This window comes from Cetorhinus maximus, chromosome 8 (assembly GCF_964194155.1).
Source record: "Cetorhinus maximus chromosome 8, sCetMax3.hap1.1, whole genome shotgun sequence".
NCBI classification, from domain to species: Eukaryota; Metazoa; Chordata; class Chondrichthyes; order Lamniformes; family Cetorhinidae; genus Cetorhinus; species Cetorhinus maximus.
Genome location: NC_135886.1, coordinates 84,321,114 through 84,344,219, shown reverse-complemented (window position 1 = coordinate 84,344,219; position 23,106 = coordinate 84,321,114). Strand labels below are relative to the sequence as shown.

At 41.7% G+C, this 23,106-nt stretch overlaps 1 protein-coding gene across 8 annotated transcripts in view; it reads left to right on the top strand.

The window, feature by feature from the left end:
• LOC144683805 (transmembrane protein 33-like) overlaps positions 1-23,106 on the top strand; it is a 201,799-nt gene that overhangs the window by 44,456 nt on the left and 134,237 nt on the right. For all 8 annotated transcript variants that reach the window (XR_013577338.1, XM_078547224.1, XM_078547220.1 and 5 more), the window contains one exon: positions 19,082-19,215. Coding sequence is in view for 7 of the 8 variants with exons in the window: in XM_078547224.1 (XP_078403350.1) it covers positions 19,082-19,215 (134 nt within the window). In the remaining variant the exon portion in view is untranslated. The remainder of the gene's footprint in view (positions 1-19,081; positions 19,216-23,106) is intronic.

Sequence of the window (23,106 nt, the reverse complement as noted above, 5' to 3'; positions counted from 1 at the left end):
GATGCTAGGGTTCTTTGTTTTACTTATACAAATCATTTAAATGTTTTCTTATATAAGGTTATGGAGGCAATACCTAAAATATATTGTGCTTTGTTATACTTGCATTTATTTCTTTATGAGCTTTCAAAAATGGTGGACCTAAAATGCCTTTCCATCTGATTATTAAATTGAAGAATATAGAAAATATTCTCACTGTTTGGCTGAATGAAATCAATCTAGCTGGATTATTTTGACAGTGGCTAGAAAATAAAGCTGATCCAACACACAGTCCACAACTCGTGTAACTGTACTCCCAAGAATAGGGAGGTTACATTTTTATTACATGTTTATGTTGTGCTCTCCATTCATTAAACATGTAGCATGACTCCAGTGATTGATTCTGAAAAATGCATTTTAAAGACTTAGCAAATTTGCCTTCACCATACATTCTGTTCCTCTGGATTGCAAAATTTTGATCAGGCAGTTGAAGTTGAAAATGAATATATATTTATAGCGTAGAGAGAGGCTTTTCTTTTCCTTTTAAAGAATATTTTCATCATGCGTGTTCCATTTGATATTCAGTCATCCTACTGCCATGTAAAAGTAGAACTTTAATCATTAGGAATTTGTAACACTTTTCTTCCCTTGCCCTTTTTTAGATACTTTCTCATCCATTAAAATTATTCCAATTTACTGCATTTTCTATACAAAAGTAAGCAAGTTAAGGGCTTGCAATTTTCTTTTTGCAACATTGCTTGTGTTAATCATGCTGTGTTGCCCTTGAGATAGAATTCTAAGTAACCATGGCATAGAGAGTGAAGAAATTAATAAAGAGCACTCAACTTTGTATTTTAAACCTGCAGTGAACATCTGGTAACAACAACGTGCTTTAATGTGCCAGTTGAATACAGTGAAGTTTTTTTTCTTGCCTCTGTAGTTGCTTTGATGCACAAGGAACAGTGTAGTAAGTTAAAATTGTAGATGTCTTCATGTTTAGTCAGAAAATGCAAACTCATAAATTATTGTATCATTTAAATAGGATAGTTAGTGGAAAAAATGTCTAGTAGTTGGAAAGCCTAATTTACAATAATGAAATATTCTTTGATCTGCTGACAAATGATTTAATCATAATATGCATTGAGGTAAAAAGGCTTTCAATAAAGTGGTATGGAAAATTCTTTGCCTTTTTGTTAGTATTTGTTCAGTTGTTGAGTAAATCGGAAACCTATTTGTAAAAAGATATCTTTCTTTTTATCTCCAAGACATAATTGATTCAAAAACATTTAGATGAAAGCATATTTTCTTTTATCAGATTTTTTGTTACAAGAGGGACCTAGCTTTAGGGAACGAGTGGTTTATTGCCTAGTTTGTTTTCATTAAAGAGAGTAGCAATATTGGGTTGAATTGCACAGAGGTGTGCTGAGATGCTAGAGATTTGCCTAAAAGCCTGTTGTGACACAAGAGGCATTGTACCATTGTGATTTTCAGATATAATAAAAGAAAACACATGGAGATGCAATTCTACTAATGAAAGTACTGCATTAATTTTATTTTTCTGATGTGTTGTTATCATTCTGGAGACGTTTTTAATCTTCTTATTGTTTCAGCACAACAAGCCATTTAAACAGCATTTGGCAGGAAGCCTCATACTTGGCATTCATTCGTTCATTTAAGACTGTTTGTCAAAATTGGACATTAAAGGCTTTTAGCTGCTTCTATTAAATATCTTACTTCAAATATTAATTCATGGGAATAATAATGAGCAGGCAGCTACCGCAAGCAGTGCTTTATGCTGTGGAAGTTGAGCATTGACGACTCCACCATTTCCTTTAATGTTCATCTTTGCTGTTTGTTTTGATAGTGATTTTTATTTTGCTGCATTGATAATGTACATACCAAACTGGACGGAATGTCCTGTTCACAATTCTAACCTGTTTGATGGATATTAGATAAAAAGTGCTGTAGCTCATTTAAAAATGCTCCAGTGTTCGTATTTAACTGTTTTGTTGTGGTGTGGTTGCTAATGTACTTGAGGGCAATTGGTGCTGCAGGGTTAACTCACAATGCAGACGTGCAAAGGTGTGCTTTCTACCAAGGAAGTAGACCTTTTTAACTGCTTTCTTTCTTCTAATTTCAGCAGTCACTGCCACAACAAGTACTGTTCTTTTTTTCCCTTTGTAATTTAATGGAAATTAACATTGTTACATTTTTGTCAAGCTCATCTATAAATCACCTCTAATAACATCTTGACACAAAGTTAATTTCACTTTCAGGAAATAAGGACAAGTTTTATTACTTTTTCAAGCTTGAAATTTACTTGCCCCTGGTAAGAGAAAATGGGGATTTTATAGCTTTAATCTTTGAAAGTAATAGAATGACCTACAGATGGGCAGCCCTTTTGGAGTAAACAATTGAATTTTTGCTCATAATGTATTTTTGCACGTTTGCCCTGAATCTGATATTTGTGTATTTTTTATTTATCACTATCTTATCATAAGCATTTGACTGTACCGAGAGATTACACAGAAGTGAAATGCCTTTCTTTTTTCTGGTGAGGAAGGAACCACCACGACCCAGATCAGCCTGAAAATAACTATTACTAAATTCCGGTTTTCTATGTGTGATAATGCATAATGAGAGCTTTAGCAGCTCCCCCTCATGTTGCATCATCTGCCTGTCCTGAGGTGACAGCCCATAGTGCTAAAAGTTCTTAATGTAAAGTAAAGATGGTAATAGATTCACAGGTAAACTTGACCATGGAACTTTTTCAGTGATTCTTAGAGCTGACACAATTTTAGAACTGCCGATTGAAGATTTAAAATACTTTGTTCAAAATTTTATATCGTTTGGCATCTTTGCGACAAGTGAATTTTCTTCATATATTAATCACATTCCTCCTCCGCATGCCTTTAAGAATGTAAGCTGGTTTGACACTTGTGTCAGCCATAGCTCAATTGGTAGCGCTCTCTCCTCTGAGACACAAGATTTCGGCTTCAAATCCTACTTCAGGGCTTGAGTACAAAAACCAAGGCTGACATTCCAGTGCACTACTGAGGGAGCGTTGCAATGTAAGAAGTGCAGTCTTTGGGTTGAAATGTTAAACTGAGACCTCATCTGCCTGATTACATGGCACTCTTTCAAAGAAGACCAGGGGAGTTATTCAGTGTCCTGGCTGATATTTATCCCTTGATCAAGATCCCAGGATCATTAGGTCGGGGGGGCGGAGCCCACTCGCCAACACGTAGGATGACGTCGGGTGGAACTCCCAACGTCACCCCGCATCATGTCTATTTTCAGGCCGGCGGGGGCACAACCTGTCAATGGCCTATTGAGGCCATTTAAAAAGTTGGCGGGCAGGCTGGGAGCCCTGGCAGGTTTATGAAAAAGCATGAAACCTCATCCACGGGCGGGGTGAGGTTTCATGAGGGTTTTAAAATATTTAATGAATATTTAAAGTGATGGACATGTCCCAACTCATGTGACAGTGTCAGGGAAATTTTGTTTGTCTCTTTAACATTTTTAAATTTGGAGCTGATCTCCCTGAGGCAGCACTCAGCCTCAGGGAGATCAGCATGCGCAGAAGAGCACATTCTCGGCTGAGGGAATCCCCCCCCCACCCCGCCCACACAGGGAGCGCATAGTGCTTCCTGGTGGACGTCATGCTGGGTGGGCCTTAATTGGCCCACCCACATATAATGGCGGTGCGCCCCCGCGCCCGCTCCTGCACCCCCCCCTCTCCCCCCAACGGGGGGGGGTGGGGGGGGGAATTCTTCCCAAAAACAGTCTGCTCATTTATCTCACTGCTGTTTGTGGAAGCTTGCTGTGCACTACACTTCAAAAAACACTCCATTGGCTGCAAATTGCTTTGAGACATCTGGTGGTTAAGAAAAGTGTTACATAAATGCAGGTGTTTGTTTTTGGTTTTGTAGAATTGTATATGCTGAGTGTGCAGCCATTTACTCTGCTGTTGTAAAAAGACTCTGGGTCTGTGCCAATTTTATTTTTGCCCAGCTAACGATTCATTGCTCCTTGCATCAAACCTATGTTACCAAAATTTGGAACAAAGTATTCAGCCTTTCTATAGTAGTAGCCTAGGTTAGACAGATATGGCTATCTTAGCATTGTTATTTCTACCTTTCTGGCTAAATATGCTTTCCTCTAGAAGGGTTACAGATATTTTAAATAAAATTAAAATAGTTGCAGGAATTTTAATATCAACCACAGCCCAGTAAACCTGACTTCATGTACATGTTAATTTGTTACCTTAAATGTTTATAACAGACGTCTACAATAATGCCAAACAGCACTGTATTCTACGTAGAAAAATCAAAAACTAAATCGCTATCATTTCTGTCCTGTCCCTTAAGATCATGGCAGTCTAGAGGCAGGCATGGAATTACATGAGTTAAGAGTATGCCAATTTAACTATCTTAAATAAACAATTTATTTTAAGTACCTACAGAAGGAACTAAGGCAAGTCAACAACTTTGAAGCAAAATTGAAGAACCAAGTTCTAATAAAGAGCCACATCCAAACATTAACTGTTGATTCTTTTTAGATGCTGATCAACCTGCAGAAGGCTAGAATTTGCTATTGTAATAATAGTTGATGGACAATTATCATCTACTTATTGACTTTCCTCTACTATTTTGATAGAGGGTTAACCAATGTAATATAATTGTTTAATACCTGCCATTAAAATAGTAGACAGAGTAAAGTCACTTGAATGTGATCAGTATTTGTCTCCTTTTATCACCAACATTAATGTCTGACATTTATTCTTTGACTCTGTCAAAACAATATAATTTTTGTACCAGATAAAATCCATTGAACATTGTTTTTGTAAAAATCAATTATTTCAAATCTGCAAAAAATCAGTTTGCGATGGGGGGGCTACGTTTTGTGCTTTCAGGTGAACCTGACTACCTGTGCTATTAATTATTAATGCATTGCTTACATTAGCTGGATATTGACTGCTCTATTATGGATGGTATGGGGCACTCCATGGCTACCATATGGTAACACTGGGAGCACCATGAATAAGTAAATAAATTGAAAACTGCTTTTTAAAGTTGCAGAACATTGGGCCATTCCAAATCAGCACCAACTGTATTATCTATCAAACTGTGGTGATCTCGCTAACTCTAGTAGAACACATGACCATTCCAATATGACTGTTGTGCTTATTTCTAAATTCTGGCATTTCTGCAAAAGCAGTAGTGGGAAAGTTCAAATAAAGCTATTTAATGTAATCACAGCAAGACCCAACTCCTTATTTCCAAAATCTTCTGCAACTAGTTTTGAAAAAATAAGCTTTCACGTAAGAAAAGTAACAGTCGTGTTTCAGAAAGCATCTTTTGCAGATTTTGTTGAATCTGCCTTTTAGCTACTTTCTTGATTATGTATTATGATTACATAATATTGTATATAAAATGAACACACCTATAATTACAACTCTTAGAAACCGTACATTATGCCTCAACTCTGTGTGAAACTAACTGGATGAAGTTTTAGTTGATTGGTGCCAATGGTCTTCAATTCACCATCCAATCTATTTAACTAGGCGATGCTGTCAATTTCTGATATGATCAAAAAAAAGTTTGTTTTTCTTGTAAGATGCTTCCTGTCTGTTTTTGAAAAGCTGACAGTTGGCTATAAGAGCAATTCCAGACCACTGTAAAGGGCAAAGCGCAATGCGTATGATTGCCCGTCACTGATATTGCCAACCAACATTAATATTGCCTGCCACCTCAACAGTTGGGCATAGGGAATACACAAGTACTTGTTGTTTTTTGCCTAAAGGGAATCCTGCTGTCAAACTGATGTTGAACTCAAAATGTGATTGATTTCCCTGGTATTGTTTTAAATCTGCATTTAAGCAGACTTGCACAAATTAGTGCTAACAATGCACAAGCATAGTATTAAAAATGGTGGGATATCTGCAAAACACAAGCTAAATGTGCTGTGTTTATATGTTCGATCAATCCACCTTTGTGAAAAATACATTTGTAAAGTACTTGTTGACTTTTCTTGATTATACTATGCTTAATCAATTGAATGTAAACGAATAGAGGTGTTTTTGGTGCTTAGAAACATTTGTGCGTATTATGGATAATAACTTCTAAACATAAGATCATAAGAAATAGGAGCAGGAGTAGGCCATTCAGCCCCTCAAGCCTGCCCTGCCATTCAATAAGATCATGGCTGATCTGCCCCAGGCCTCAACTCCTCTTTTGTGCCAGCTCCTCATAGCCTTCAACTCCCTGATATTTCAAAAACCTATCTATCTCCTCTTTAAATACTTTCGGTGATCTAGTCTCCGCAACTCTCTGGAGTAGAGAATTCCAGACATTCACTACCCTCTGAGAGAAGAAATTCCTTTGCATCTCAGTTTTAAATGAATGCCCCCTTATTCTGTAATTATGTCCCCTGGTTTGAAATTCCCCCACTAGTGGAAATATCTTCTCGACATCTACCCTGTCAAGCCCCCTCAGAATCTTGTTTCAATAAGATCACCCCTCATTCTTCTAAACTCTAATGAATAAAGGCCTAACCTGTTTAGCCGTTCTTGATAAATCAACCCCTTCAGCCCACGAATCAGCCTAGTGAATCTCTTTTGAACTGCCTCCAATGCCACTATATCCTTTCTTAAATATGGGGACCAAAGCTGTACACAGTACTTGAGGTGCGGCCTCACCAACACCCTGTACAGTTGTAACAAGAATTCCCCGTTTTTAAACACCAACCCCCTAGCAATACAGGTCAAAATTCCATTTGCTGCCTTAATTACTTGCTGTACCTGCATACTAACTTCTTGTCCTTCATGCACAAGAACACCCAGATCCCTCTGCTGCAATTTTTTTGGCATCTCTCTCCCTTTTAATAATAGTCTGCCTTTTGATTTTTCCTACCAAAGTGCATGACCTCACACTTTCCCACATTAAACTCCAGCTGCCAAGTTTTTGCCCACTCATTCAACCTGTCTATATCCCCTTGCAGATTCTTTATGTCCTCCATCACAACATGCCCTCCCACCTATTTTTTGTATCATCAGCAAATTTGGATACATTACACACTGCCCCCCTCCAAGTCACTAATATAGATAGTAAATAATTGAGGCCCTGGGACTGATCCTTGTGGCACTCCACTAGTTATGTCTTTCCAATCTGAAAAGACCCATTCATCCCGACTCTGTCTTAACCAATCCTCAATCCATGCAATCCATTACCCCCATGCCATGTGCAATAACCTTTTATGTGGCACCTTATCGAATCCCTTCTGGAAATCCAAATACACTACATCTACTGGTTCCCCTTTATCAACTCTGCTTGTTATATCCTCAAAGAACTCTAGCAAATTTGTCAAACATGATTTCCTTTTCGCAAAACCATGTTGACTGTTTGATTGCGTTAAGCTTTTCTAAATGTCCTGCTATTTCTTCCTTAATAATGGACTCTAGCATTATCCCAACAACAGATGGGATATAGGCTGACTGGCCTATAGTTTCCTGCTTTTTGTCTTCCCTTCTTGAACAGGGGAATCACATTGGCGCTTTTCCAATCCGCTGGGACCCTCCTGGAATCCAGTGAGTTCTGGAATATTTCAATCAATGCCTCCACTATCTCTGCAGCCACTTCCTTTAAAACCTTTGGATGCAGGCCATCAGGCCCTGGTGATTTTTCTGCCTTTAGTCCCATTAGTTGGTCAAATACTTTGTCCCTCATGATGGAGACTATTACAAAATCTTTCCTGCCATTAGCTCCTTGCTTATCTGATATCTTTGGAATGTTTATAGTGTCTTCCACTGTGAAGACCAATGCAAAATATTGATTTAAATTATCTGCCATTTCCCTGTTCCCTGTTATCAATTCTCCAGTGGCATCCTCCAAGAGTCCCACGCTCACTTTAGCTACTCTCTTTTTATGTACCCTTGGAAGCTCTTGCTGTTTGTTTTTATATTTCTTGCCAATTTGCTTTCATAATCAATTTTCTCCCTCTTTATTAGCTTTTTAGTCATCCGCTGCTGGTTCCTAAAAAAAAAATTCCCAATCCTCTGGCCTCTAGTTTTCGCCGCTTTGTATGCCTTAGTTTTTGATTGGACACTCTCCTTGACCATCTTTGTTAACCACAGGCGGTTCACCCTTCTAATCAAGTCCTTCTTTTTGACCAGGATAAATTTTTGCTGAGCGTTATGAAATATCTGCTTAAATGTCAGCCACTGCTCATCCACTGACCTTCCTCTTAGTCTATTTTCCTAGCCTACTTTAGACAACTCTCTCTACATACCTCTGTAATTGCCCTTATTTAAGTTGAGGATACTGGTTTGAGATCTGAATTGCTCGCCCCCAAACTGAATTTGAAATTCTACCATGTTGTGATTGCTACCTCCTAGAGGACCCTTAACTACGAGATCTCTTATTAACCCTACCTCATTGCACATTACTAGATCTAAAATAGCCTGTTCCCAGGTAAGTTCTGCAACGTATTGCTCTAAGAAACAATCCCTGATGCCCCTACCAATCTGATTTGCCCAGTCAATATACAGATTAAAATCACCCATGACAATTATAGCACCCTTCTTACACGCCCCCGTTATTTCCCAATTTATACTTTGTCCTACAGTGAGACAACTCTTTGGGGGCCTATAGACAACTCCCACCCACCCGTGACTTCCTTCCCTTGCTATTCCTCATTTCCACCCAAACCGATTCTACATCACGATCTATTGTACCTATATCACTACTCACCACCGCACTGATATCTTCCTTTATTAACAGAGCTACCCCACCTTCCTTTCCTTTTTGCCTATTTTTGCAGAACATTGAATACCCTTGAATATTGAGTTCCCAGCCTTGGTCACCCTGCAACCACGTCTCTGTAATAGCTATCAAGTCAAATCCATTTATTTCTACTTGTGCCGTCAACTCATCCATCTTGTTACAAATGCTGCGTGCATTCAGTTAAAGAGCCTTAAGCTTTGACATTTTACCATTATTACTCCTTCTGTTTCTAATTTCTGCTGCACTCTTCTGCTTATATTTCTACCCCTTCCTGTCACACTTTGATTATCGTTCGCTTCTTCACTACCCTGCACCTCTGCTTTCTCGATTACTTTCGATTTTCTAAACTTCCCTTCAATTGACCACCCCCCGCCCGCCACTAATTAGTTTAAAGCCCTATCCACAACTCTAGTTATACGATTTGCCAGGACACTGGTCCCAGCATGGTTCAAATGAAATCCATCCCAATGGAACAGCTCTCTCCTTCCCCAGGACTGGTGCCAGTGCGCCATGAATTGGAACCCATTTCTCCCTCACCAATATTTGAGCTACGCATTTACCTCTCTAATCTTATTTACCCTACACTAATTTGCACGTGGCTTAGGTAGTAATCCGGAGATTATAACCTTTTGTGGTTCTGCTTTTTAATTTAGTCGCAAGCTGCTCATAGTCCCTCAGCAGAACCAGTTTCCAATCCTGCCTATATCGTTGGTACCTACGTGGACCATGACAACTGGATCCTTCCCCTCCCACTCCAAGTTCCTCTCCAGCCCAGAAGAGATGTCCTCAACCTTGGCACCAGGTAGGCAACACAGCCTTCGGGACTCTGTCTTTGCTGCAAGGAACAGTATCTTTCCCCTAACTATGCTATCCCCTATTACTACTACATTTCTCTTTTCTCTCCACCCCGCCCCCCACTTGAATGGCACTTTTTACCATGGTGCTCTGGTCGGTTTGCATATCCTCCCTGCAGTCTGTGCCCTTGTCCACACTGGGAGAAAGAACCTCGTGCCTATTGGACAAGGGCACTGGCTGAGGCTCCTCCAAAGCTAAATTTTGGATCCCCATACCTGCCTCACTTCTGTAGAACATGTGTTCATAGGATGACCCATGCCAAAGACCATTCAGTTTAGTTGTCATACTTGAGTCAAAATCGTGATGGGAGCAAATGTTGCAGTGGTAACAGACTTGGAAATTAGACACTATATGCTAAGTGAATAATGCTGATTAGATGAAATCCACCAAGTGATTTAATTCACCTAAAATTTTAGGAAGCTGCTGTGAATCATGAATCAAATTGTGCAGCGCCATTTTGAAACTCTCTTCAGCTATCATTTTGATCTAGGAGTTAGCCCAATTTGTGTTATGTCTTTATTGTAGAAAATGTTCTGATGTGCTTCACACTGGAGAAAATCAATGCTGGGCATCAGTAGGAGAGTTAAGAGGTGACACAGAACAGTAAAATAGGTAAATTTTAAGAGATTTTTTTGAAAGTGGAGAACGGAGGAGATAAAGCAGAATGAATTCTAGAGAATGGAGCTAATGGCCATGATTTTAAATGCCCTTGACAGGAGGACAAAATTGGGTAAGGGGTTAAAATACTAAAAATCATGATCCCATCTCCAGTCCACCAGTGGCATTTCAGGCTCTGGATGAGATTCCCAAGCAAAAGCAGATGGGTGCTTATTTAAGACTGAAGCAGTCCTATGATTCCAGTTGCTTGAACTGATGATGAAAGCTGAATGCACCTTCCCATATTTGAAGTGCTTTGATTTGCTTCCCGGTCACCTGAGTTTGGTGGCCTGGTTTGGATGATGGGATGAGGTACTTTCATGCTACCATTCCAGTGAGATCCCTGTTGAATCTGAAAGTCTGCTCCTTGGTGCCTTCATGCAGAAATCAGTTGCCAAGGTTGTTAAATGTGCAGATGATCCTAAAAAGGTCAGGATGCAGTTCAAGTTTTAGGTCTATCATAAATGTAGGAAGACAAACAGTTCAATTTAACAGACAAACACGAAGTATTGCCCATTGCAAGAAAGGATAAAAAGCATTGGAATTCAAAATGGAATCTAATTGGCAAAGGAAAGATTTTGAAAGGAAACTGGCAAGTGACAATGGGTTTGTTGTTTTTAATGTCAAGACAATGTGGAGAAAGAAAATAAAATGTTGGGAGCCCATAACCATATCAGTAAAATGTAAGTCTACAGGAAAATACTTTTATCATACTTTACTCAAACCTCATTTGTACTACTTGCACTTCTGGTTGCTCCACTACAGAAGGGACATACAATGCATTAAAAAGAGCAGAGAGAACTGCAACACAAATTATCCCAAGTGTAAAGTAGATAAGCTATGCGTAAAGATCAGAAACACATGAGCTCTAGACTTTAAACAAAAGATTCAGGGAGAAGTATGAAGCGTTGTACACAGAGAATGTTACTTTAAAGTTGGACAAAAGAATTTAAATTTAAGTTACTGCAAGTAGATTTAAAACTGTTAAACTCAGAACTGGGTGATAAATGATCTGCAAGTGAATTGTGGAATTAGAAGTTATTAAAAGAGTTAAAGCTGTTAAATGCTGAAATGTCTGAATTGAAATACTAGAGGGACAAGTCACTGGCCCTTTCATGCATTTCACCTTTTTATTTTGATTTCCTCAATCTCAATTGTGTATATTTTGTGTACTTCTACTTGCTAGTTGTTGCTAAATTATCAGACTGCTTGTCCAACATCCAGTGCTGGATGAGCAGAAATTTCCTTCAATTAAATGCTGGGAAAACTGAATCCATTGGGCAGAATTTTCAATTTTTGAGACTAAATGCAGTGGCGGGCAGGTTTTGCAGCTCGTTTCCCACTGGGTGGCGTGACAGGAAATAGCACCCGATTTCCCACTTGAAAGTTCATTAATTATGCATTGACGAGTTCCTTTCCGAATCATGTGGTGGGTCATGAACTGATTTGCCTGCCCTGCCGTCACCTCATAAGCTCTACGGTTCACGTGTCATATTTAAATGCCACCGTCACTCTCTGTAGCCCAGCTTTGAGAAGTCGACATCTGGAAATGGCTGCGGTAAAGAAAAGAGCTGCTCCAAAATTTAGCAATGACTCCTTGAAGGTGCTTATAAATGGTGTGTGGATGGCTGGAGGAAGCCCACCAGCCTCACCGTGCATTGCTAGGGCGGTCAGCGCACTGGACGATCGCCCTCCACGCAACCCAGTGCAGGAAGAGAATGAATAATCTCATCCACTCTGCTAGGGTAAGTCAACTTTCTCCTCACTCCAGTCTCTCACTCCCATAATGGCATCATGTGCTCAAAGGGTTCCGCTGCTCAGGGATCTCTCACAGTATTAGCAGGAAACACATCATTACTGTCTCAGGCATTTTAACATCACCATCATCTGCATCTCATCTATAATGCTGCACAAACTCCAACATCTGCCCCATCTCTTCTCATCCCATCCCATTTAGTTGCCTTCATCCAGGCCAAGTTTGCCTACAACAAGAGAGAGAGATCCCAGACTGGAGCGAGGGCTGTTATCGTGGAGCTCACGAAATTCGAGGAAAATGCTGCTGAGTTGGCAGGGAAGGCGAAATCAGCTTCTTTCAGCAAGCCAGTATGGATGAGCCCTCCTTGAGTTCATCACATCTTGACATTCTCGGTGAGTGATTTGCAATGTACTCAGTCTGTTCCTGAACTAAATCTATCTGTTTTCTCTTGCAGGCACCAGCAGGTCCAGATGCACATTGAGACCTGACATAAGCACAAGCCCCCAGGCCACCTCAGACGAGGAAGCTGAGGATCCATTTGAAGAAGACCCGTCAATGCATTAACCAGCACCCTCCACCAACCCAGAGACTCTCCCCTCGGTGAGTCTTAGTTATAGAGTAGGCTTGGGGTCACATTCTGGGAACACCTCACTGACTTGCCTTCACAGCAGTCGGAGGCAGTGATATTCCAGGTCTCTGGCATTTGGAGGACTGCTGGATAACAGCTAACTGCTAAGTCCGAGTCAGATGGTGAGCCTCTGAAAGTGGCCATCGCAAACATGCAAAGACAGGCAGCGAAACATCAAGTAGCGTTGCAAGAGGCAGTCAGCAGGCTAGAGCGAAGGATGGAGGAGTCCTTCCATGTTCTCTCTGATGCCGTGCCTCCGACTTGCAAGCCCCTTCTTCTCCATGGGAAGGGTGGCGACCGACTTTGAAACCTCAGTCCAGCAGATCCTGCCGGAATTGCGCTCGGACCTGCACTCCATCGCCATAGGCATTGATGGAGCTATCTTAGGCAAGGCAAGAGGGGGGCAGGGCGTCTTGACCACCTTCCAGGTGCTACTACACAGGGAGTCAGGCGGGCTCTCGGGCACCCATAGGGAGGAATATCAACAGCTGGAGACCCAGGGGCCATCCGCCCAGGTGACTCGAGTCCAGTCGATCCCAATCACCTCTGCCTGTGACCCCCTCACCTCCAGCTGTACAGGCCAAAGAGAGTTCACCTGCCACACAGCAGGACACCCAAAGCAGGCCGGGGTCTTCCAGCTCCTGACCCTCTAGGGGATGGCCGTCAAAGTCAATGGGGCAAAGCAATCAGCAGGCTGCTTCCATCTCTGCCGCGGATGTCAGGGATGCACCCAGATGTAGTGGTAGGGTTAGAAAAATTAAGCTCTGAAGTCACTTCTGAGTCACGGATGCTCAATCACTGTAAATACCATGCAGCCTTCATTTGCTGTTCGTGAGAATGGTGTATTTTTATGAAAGCGTTATGCAAATGCACCTACGTGCCCTCTTATTGAGAGAGTGATCCATGCTTCCACTCAGTGTTCACCTCCCTTTCTGAGCTTTACGCTCACGTGATGTGTAGCTGACTCATGATAGTTTCTCTACCCTTGTGTTATGTCAGGGACATATGTCAAACTCTTTACTGAAGCATCTGCAAAATGCACTAACAACCATACTCCTTACAAGACAGCATGGAGTTAGGTATCCTCACTAGTCTTGGAGAGGTAGCTGTAATTGTCTGTCCAAATGAGAAGGCTGCCTTCATTGGTAGTGCCAAAGCGCAAGACCGGCAGCCATGATGCTCTCTCCAACCGTGTGAGCGTCTGTGTCAGCAAAAAGCTTCTCATAAAGGTGGTGACCACTGCATCAAATCTTTTGACACAGCATCTGTGCTGTTGTGAGGACTTATCACTCCCCAGAGCGCACCAATGGAGGGTTCACCACTGACCTTTCCAATGATCAGGGGTTAGTGAATCATGAGGTTTGAAGGTGCAAGGCTGAATGCTGAGATTGCTGTTGATGTCGCTGGTTGTAAAGGCCTTCAGTCTACTAGAATAGCAGTAAGGAACAGAAGGAATGTGGCTGTGTCCCATTGCCTGTACCTTAATCACCCTGGAATCGTGTGACTATCCGTGTGTCACAGGCACGGCTTCCATGCTGTGCTTCTTTGACATCTTCATGAGAAAGCAGACCCTCTTCTCCCAATTCAGGTTCCTGCCCATCCTGCTCTTCATCATCTGAGGAGCTCTCGGCCTTCTCCATGTCTTCCTCTGGCAAGGGATCTCCTTTGAGGTCCCAGGTTGTGAAGGGCACAACAGACCACGATGATGTGTGACACCCACTCTGGGGAGTACTGTAGAGACCCACCTGAGCAATGCAAGCATTGGAAGTGCATGTTCAGGATGTCAATGGTTTGCTCGCTGATGGATCATGTTGCCTTATGCGCTTGGTTGTATTTCTGCTCCGAGTGATTGAGGACGATGCACTGGTGTCATGATCCATTGTCTGAGCTTATCCCTAAGCAGCCAACCCTGTATTTGCTGAGGCCCTCTGAATATGTGAGGCACCTGGGTGTGCCTTAGGATGAGAGTGTCATGGCAACTCCCAGGGTACCTGGCACAAATGTGTAAGATGTGCTTCTGATGATCGCACACCAGTTGAGCGTTGATGGAGTGGAGCTTTTTCCTGTTAATGAACATCAGGGCTGTGGCGATGAAGCTCTCAATGCCACATGTATGCAATCGATTGCACCCTGTATTCTAGAGAAGCCTGAGATATCAGCAAACCCCAGAAATCTAGCAGCCTGGCTAACTTCATCGAATGTGAACTTCACATAATGATGAGCCTTCCTGAATAGGGCAACTGTCATCTCCTTAATACATTTATGTGCTAAGGACTGTGAGTTAGTTCATAGGTCCCCTGTGGATCCCTGGAAAAATCCACAGGCAAAAAATTGAGTGCAGCGGTGACCTTCAGGGGCACTGGCAGAGGATGTCCTCCCAGTCCATGGGGCATTAGATCCTCCTGCTCAGTGTAGCAAATGTGATCCACCACACTTCTTGACAAGCACAGACAGGCGTGGCATTGTCTGTCACATCTCCAGGTGGGAGAGTCTTCTTTGGTTGACCCTTGGTCATGCAAGTTGCCTCCTTGGGATGGGCCTAACTTTCTCATCCCCTGGTTGTTGCTGGGTTCCCTGGACCATGGACCTCGAGTCGGGCCTCCCCTCGAAGCGGGGCTAGGCGGCGCTGGGCTTTTCTCCTCCTCGGTTGGATCAGTGCCATCAAAAAGGCAGCACTGACCATGGGCTCCATTATTCAGTCCTCCTCCTCCCTGGGAAATGATGGATGCAAGAGATTAATGAACACTGGGCAGATATTGTAGAACTCCCACTCACACTCTCTCACACACACACACACACACACACAATCACAATGTCGTGCTGCAGAACTGCGTCTGCACTAATAGCTTTTCACTGATTCAGCCTTGCAGCTGAGGCGCACACACTCATTTCTAGGTGCACGCAATGCCAACCCTGACACTTTACATCTCAATTCCACAGAACTTGAGAGCTTTGGACACATTATGAAATGTGTGACCTTACCAAAGGAGCTGCTGCAATCCATTGTATGCTGATCAACCTCAACTTGCACATCAGCAATGATTGGATGTCCTTTGGCCCGTGGTCCATGCCAATTGATGAAACACATTACAGACTTTCATTGATGATCCGGCACAGATGCAGTTGCTGAGCTTCCTAGACGCTTGCCCTCCTTTGCATTCTCTCACATCTCCCTGTTAAAGCTCAAATGGAGTAACTGCATTGTGTAGCCAGTGACTCCTGCAGTCTCTCTTCAAAGTGCAAAAAAGGCAATGGCCACAATTGAACCTTCTCAAGGAAATGTTCCTCTTTTCTATCAGCTCTGACTCCTTTTCAGTGTTTTGAGTGCAAGCAGGCTGAGGCTGCTTCTTGAAATGGACTCCTGAGTGCAGCCCTGGGCTCCTCCCTAACTGGCTCCGACTGCTCTCCTGTCCAGATTCTTTTCCACTTTTGATTTGTTACTTTGTCTTAGCACCGCCTTCATGCCAAGATTTTATTATAAAACCAGCTTCAATCCTCCCTTTGAGTGTGTTACTGTCCCTCCAATCTTCCTGGAACCCCATGGTATGTAAGTAGAGCTCACTCCCGTTAGTCTTTAGCCTCCCCACTGAACCGCCCCCCCTCCCCCCTACTATCAACATCCTGGGGTCTACCAATAACCAGAAACTGAACTGTGCTAGCCATTTAAATACTATGGCTACAAGAGCAGATCAGAGGCTGGGAATTCTGCAACAAGGGTAGCAGACACATGGGAACAGCACCACCTGGAAGTTTCTCTCCAAGCCACTCATCATCCTGACTTAGAATTATATCACCATTCCTTCACTGTTGCTGGGTCAAAAACCTGGAACTCCCTCCCTAACAGCACTGTGGGTATACCTACATTACATGGACTGCAGCAATTCAAGAAGGCAGCTCACCACCACCTTCTCAAGGGCAGTTGGGGATGGGCAATAAATGCTGGCCTAACCAGCAACGCCCACATTCCATGAGTGAATAGATTAAAAACAAATCCTGGATCCTTTAGCTATAGTTGTTAATATTCCAACCCTCCCACCTGAACCGATAGCTGTTGATGTCCACTGTGGATCTCGCCCCTCCCCATCTGGAGGTTGTGTGCGCAGTCCCTTTAGAGGAGACCCCACCCCCCACCAGGAGAGTTTTGAATACCCCCCTCTGTATTATCTTTTGCCACTTTTCCTGGCTGCAGATGCTACCCCTAACCCTTACCATCCCATCTACAACCCAGTACCAAGCTATACAAGACCATGACCATGCCCTCTACATCAAGCTGTGCCTTATCCCAATTGAGCACCCAGCCTTTGCCCCTTCTTGGAACAGAGCTACGATGTGCATGCCATTCATGACCTTGTAGCATGGCCCGCAAAGACCTTAAGCTTTGGAATTCCTTCCCTAAGCCTCTGTGTCTCTTTCCTCCTGTTAAGATGCTCCTTATAACCTACCTCTTTGACTAAGCTTTTGGCCATCTGCCCTAATATCATTTTATGTGGCTCAGTGTTAAATCATCTTATAAAATACATAAATTCTGTGGTAATCTCCCTTGGCATCACTCACAGTAACTCAAAGGACAAACTATTTTATGACAGCAACTTTATAGCTTTATAACATTCCTGTGAAGCACCATGGGACATTTTATGTTAAAAGTGCTGCATAAATATAAGTTGTTGATGATTTTGTCATTGATTTGCCTCTGTGTCTGAGTTTTCCCCCCCTGAAAAATCACCTGATCTTATTTGTCTGAAGGCCTTTGTCAATTTCCCATTTCCCCTCCCTCTGTAGTGGCATTTGTAACTCGAACAAAGAAAATTATTTTCCTCCACATTTTTTTTAGTATTTGTGACTTAGATGTAAGATTTGATGAATTGAAGCTTTAATTGGTGACTATAAAAGTTTATAACATTGAAAATTAACAAAAGGCCCTGATAATTTCAGGATTGGATGTTGAGAAGATGGTTGCTGTGATTGTTCAAGGCATTTCTAATTTTTTTTTTGTTGTTTGTCCTTTGAGTTACTGTGAATGATGCCAAGGAAGATTAACTATAGATTTTATGTATTTTATCAACCAGCTGAATAAAGTTGGCCCTTATAAATCAGCTTGAGGCACATAGAAGATGCTTGATATCCAAGTAAAAACTCCACCTAACTAAAAGTATACTCTTTTGATCCAGCACTTCAGGATGAAATTCATCAATAAAGTGGTTTAGGATTTTATTTTCCGTTTTAGGATTGATTGGCATCTCTTGAAGATCAAGTTTATTATTATGTTTCTAAATTATAATTATGATCTTTTTTAAATTTCAAACCATGTTAGCAGTAAGAATTAATACGAATTAATCACAATATAGTTTAAAATAACTGCATGCAAACTATGACATGGTAATTACGCATGTAGCACAATTAAGATATCGATTCAAAGCATGTGCTATTGCATTTTAAAGCTAGCGCAGTGTTCTGTTGAATAGCTATACTTTGCTTTATAGCTTTGAATTAGTCATAACCTTGCTAAAGGAATACCATTATTTAGCTTTGAGGTCTTACAAGAACTGTGTAGATGTGTACTTATCTGGATGACTGCACAAAAGCTTTTCAGAAGCTTATAGTTACTTAGTTGAAAACCACAAATTGGGCCTGTCTACAATTGCGATGTAGATAACTGGAATATGAAGGGGTGACTTGGTCAAAAGTATTGCATTTATTAGGATGATTCGGAATTTAAAATATAACACACTATACGAAAGACATCACTTTTCTAACAACGCGCTACTTAAATTTAAAAACTCAGAATCAATCAACCACTGACCTTTGCTTTCCCAGCTCAATCTTACTTTAAAGCATATTGGTTAATGCATTAAAAATGAAATAATTTTCAAGCGAAATTGTGAAGACTGAAAGCATGAAAATATTTTATGCAGGGCAGCATACTTTACCTTGTTTAAAACATTTAAATGATTCCAGAAATATAGTGGGTTTCTTGCTGTAAGTACTACATTTATTGCATTATGTAATTGGTTTGAAAATCATTGAGTCCCCACAGTTTCGCAGGAAATATTGTTCTCTGGGGCTCATTTCAGCCTTTGAATATTGTCCTAACACCTTTTGAATATTGTAATGTGACATTTACTCCATGCAGTGCCATCATAACCATACATTTATATTTATGTAGGTGTTAAACCTAATACTTTACACAGAGGATAGTTTAATGATGCTTTGCCCTGATGTACCTCAAAAGTTTCAAACTGTACCCTGTACAACAGATGTGTAGGAATACATCAACTGCATTTACCTTATTTCCTATTTAAAGTGTTTTACTATGAAGTTTAGTACATATTTTTAAATACACTGCTAAATAGAAACCAGCTTGAATTTTATGGATGATAATTAAGGCAACATACCGTTAGCAACTTTCCTTTGTTTCATTTCTTGTAGATCATTGGCCCCAATTCCATACCATGGGTGCGATCCTTTTTAGACAAAATGACAACACACCAGCAGAGCCTGTTCAAGTTCATTGCGTGCAATGAGATTCTCTTGATGCCTGCAGCTGTCTTTATGTTGCTTGGGTAAATATTGAATCTAAACTTCATGTCATTGTTATAGCCATTGTTTTTTAATTACACTGCTTGCCTGAAATGCGTGCATTACAATGTATAAAAGCTGACATTTGGTATTTCGCAAAGCTTCTGTCCGCTTATACAGATATTAGCACCTACACTATACTGTGATTTGCACACAAACGGTCCGCAGCATAAATTACAAGAATTGACCAATATTTTTAAAAGAATAACCATTCTATGTGATCCAAATGTTAAATAACTTGTTTGGAAATATTTGGTGTTTCTGTGTACATATATGATCATTATCTCAGAAGTGCTAGAAAAATCCTACCCTGAACATTTTTACTAAAAAGAACAGCGTGGTGAAATTTGGATTCTTAGTGCCCATTATTTGGGTGCTTAAGTTCCCTAAAAGAACCAAAACTGAGTCTACGGCACACATGAATAATTCTGCTGTGAGAGACGTTTGATGCGATATTGGTATGGTTTTAGCATACACACAGTGAGTAAGTATGCAGAGTAGGCAGATCAGTGGCAGTCAGCATGCAGTGCTAATTTGATGCCAGCGCTGCTATTTTGGAGCTCAACACTCCAGCTTAATGTCACCTCTTACTCATGCACAGCTGAACATGTATTCAGCAGCAGAAATGTTCCTCACCAGAACTATTTAAAGGGGTCATAATCAACTTAAATTAGTTGCTGATCTGATTCCTGTTGACTGTTGCTGAATTTGTAGAAGTGTTTGATACTGTTATGTAGCTAAATGATGCAGGAGCTGGAACCTCAGTAAAGCTAATAAGAAGAGACTTACAGCTTTTGAAATATGACTGTGACGAAGGGTCCTTAGAATCAGCTGGACAGATCTAAGAACCAGTGAATTTGTCCACAGGAAAGTCTCAGCATTTCGTGGGTTTTTAACTGAAATGAAGAAGTGGAAATTGAGTAAAAGTGGAGTGAGAGTCCAATGCTGGTGACAATTTAAGGTGAAACATCAGGAAAGAACAGGCCAAATCAGAGAAGGATTGAAACTCATTGAAACGTATAAAATTCTGACAGGGCTGGACAGACTGGTTGCAGGGAAGATGTTTTCCCTGGCTGGGGAGTCTAGAACAAGGGGTCACAGTCTCAGGATGCGGGGTAGACTATTTAGGACTGCGATGAGGAGAAATTTCTTCACTCAGAGGGTGATGAACCTGTGGAATTCTCTACCACAGAGGGCTGTGGAGGCCAAGTCACTGAATATATTTAAGAAGGAAATAGATTTCTAGACACTAAAGGCATTAAGGGGTATGGGAAGAGAGCAAGAGTATGGCATTGAAATAGAGGTTCATCCATGATCGTATTGAATGGCAGAGCAAGCTCGAAGAGCCAGATGATCTACTCCTCCTATTTTCTATGTTTCTATGAACGGATGGTCAACATCAGAAACTGGATGGAGGGAAAAATGACAGTGGCGCACACAGGTACAGTGGACAGAGAGATTTGCTTATGTCTCCTCATGGACTTTGACTCATTATAGATGGGTGGACGGATGAAATGTTTTAAAGTTGCTAGAGTCTACAGGGAATGGTCTAGCACATACTAAAGGACTTTGTCCTGACTTCAAAGCTTCTGTACAAACTAATTGTCCTCTGAGAGGAAGCATGAGCAGAAGACACATAGATCAGGGTAAGTTACAAGAAGAGGAGGGGGAAAGGAGGCCTCGGCAGGAAGCCATCTCCACCCAGGGTGGTCAGGGAGTAATTCTCCTGCCTGAATCTCCTTGAGAAACAATCTGAGAGGTGTCTGCACTTCAGTCAGGACTTCCTCACTGAAATCTGCCACATGCTGCCTGCAGCATTAACTGCAACCTCAGAGCAGAGTGTTACAGACAGGAGGGAAACTGAGACAAACTGAACTTCCTTATTCACTCACCAACTGTCCGTAAGCAGCAGGTGTTTTTAAATCATTTTAAGTAGGCAGCAGCATGTTTCCCAAGTCTTTAGTTTATGTGATCTAATTTTAAGCAACTTGCAGCAAACTCGCACTCTGATTAACTCGGCTGGTTCATTTATTCACACACTCAAACGGGGAAGGAGTGTTCACAATGTCCACGTGCGCGCACACACACACACACACACACACACACACACACACACACCCCTGCCCCCCCCACCCCACACACACAGTAAGGGGCGTTGGAAAAAAATTAAGTTTTGCAACTATGAATAATAACAGTAAAAGAACCACAAAAATAATTTTTAAACTAATATTTATCAGAGTCCAGCAAGGAGTCCTTTCACGTAGGAGCTCATGACCAGCTAGCTGAAGACCGGATCTGTAGTGATCTCTTTACAGTTGGTGCTGATACCACAAGATGAAGTTGGTATCCAGAGACTGGGTCAGTTCTGCAGGTGATGGCTGGAAATCTTCCAGCAGAGACAGGCTTCGACAAACAGGCTGTTGTAGAGCCTGGAGTCCTGCTTCTTGGTGTTCACAGGTTGGACGTTAAACAGCCGACTCCCTGTGAAGCCAAAGATGTAATGTGAAAACTGTCCAAAAGGCCAGAAGCTTGGGTCATGTGATGTGGCCCATGAATGGGTTGATTGTTATAGCTGCAATCAGTTTCTGTGCTTTTGGCTAGAATCCATTGTTTTCCCCTTAAGAGAGAGATGAGATAGCTATTTGCATCTCTTCAGGTATGAAGAGTTTCGACCTCTCTCTCTCTCTCTCTCTGTATTGCAATATCCAGGTTGAGGAGCCAGTTTGTCTCCACTTCTTCTGCTTTTGTTAATTATAAGGGGTTTGGACAATGAGGCGTGAAGTTCCACAGACTCTGAGGCATTCTTTTGTTCTTGTAGCTGCTGTTGGAATTTTCCAGAAACTGCAATCATGCGGTCAGGTGACCTGTAGTAGCCATCGTGTGGTCCAGCAAAAGTCCATTTTAAAAAGAGTAAAACATAAAATATACATTTTTGACTTCTTTCATGTCTAATGGGCATGATAACAAGGACAGCACTGCCAATGGTGTGAAGGTGACCATGGCCATGAACCATTATGCATTGAACTTCTTCCAGGCTGGAGATAGTTGCAACGCCTCACGATTTGTCATACAGCTTTGGCTGAGAGAGATGACTAAGACTCCCCAGTCAAAAAGAACTGACTTTTCAGAGAGCAGCATATGGAGCAAGGATTACTGGCTTCACCAAGGTGCCATTGACTGGGCGGACACCATTCTGCGGACGCTGCTTGTTAACACTGAGATACTGCAACTGAAAAAGATTCTATTTCCTCAATGTCCAGTTGTTGCATGAGCATACACAGAGAATCATCCCAGGTCAATGCGTAGTTGGCTGACAACAATCATCATGTTTTCATTCTGCAGCAACAGCCCATTGTACCATCTACATTTGAGCCACTACGGCAAATGATAGGGTGGCTCATGAATGATAAGGGCTATCCTACTGACCACATGCCTTATGACTCTGCTGCACAGCCCAGACTTGCATGGATAGTGTTACAACTGGTCCCTGGGCGAGGTTCCCCCAACTTATGATCCCCAGCAGAATACCAAATTATTATGCTCCCAGGTAAGGAGGGATGAAGTGGCTCCCCTTTATTCAACCCCCTTGGTTAGTCGCAACAACGTTAATTTAAAAAGGATTCCTACCCTCGTGGATACCTTTTCCCAGTCCAAATGTATTTGTTTTAGATGGAGCCAATTTAACCAGGCTTTCTTGTGTCAAAGGGTGAGTTTATCAGTTACTAAAACATGAGAAAAAATAATAAAAAAGCAACACACATACACACAGATCAGAATGAGAAGTGAGTCCAAAAATAAAAGTTAGAAAAAGATGTACAAATCAGTCTTTGGCTGGTCCATGAGAAGTAGATGGTGAAACGTCGTGGCCGTTAAGT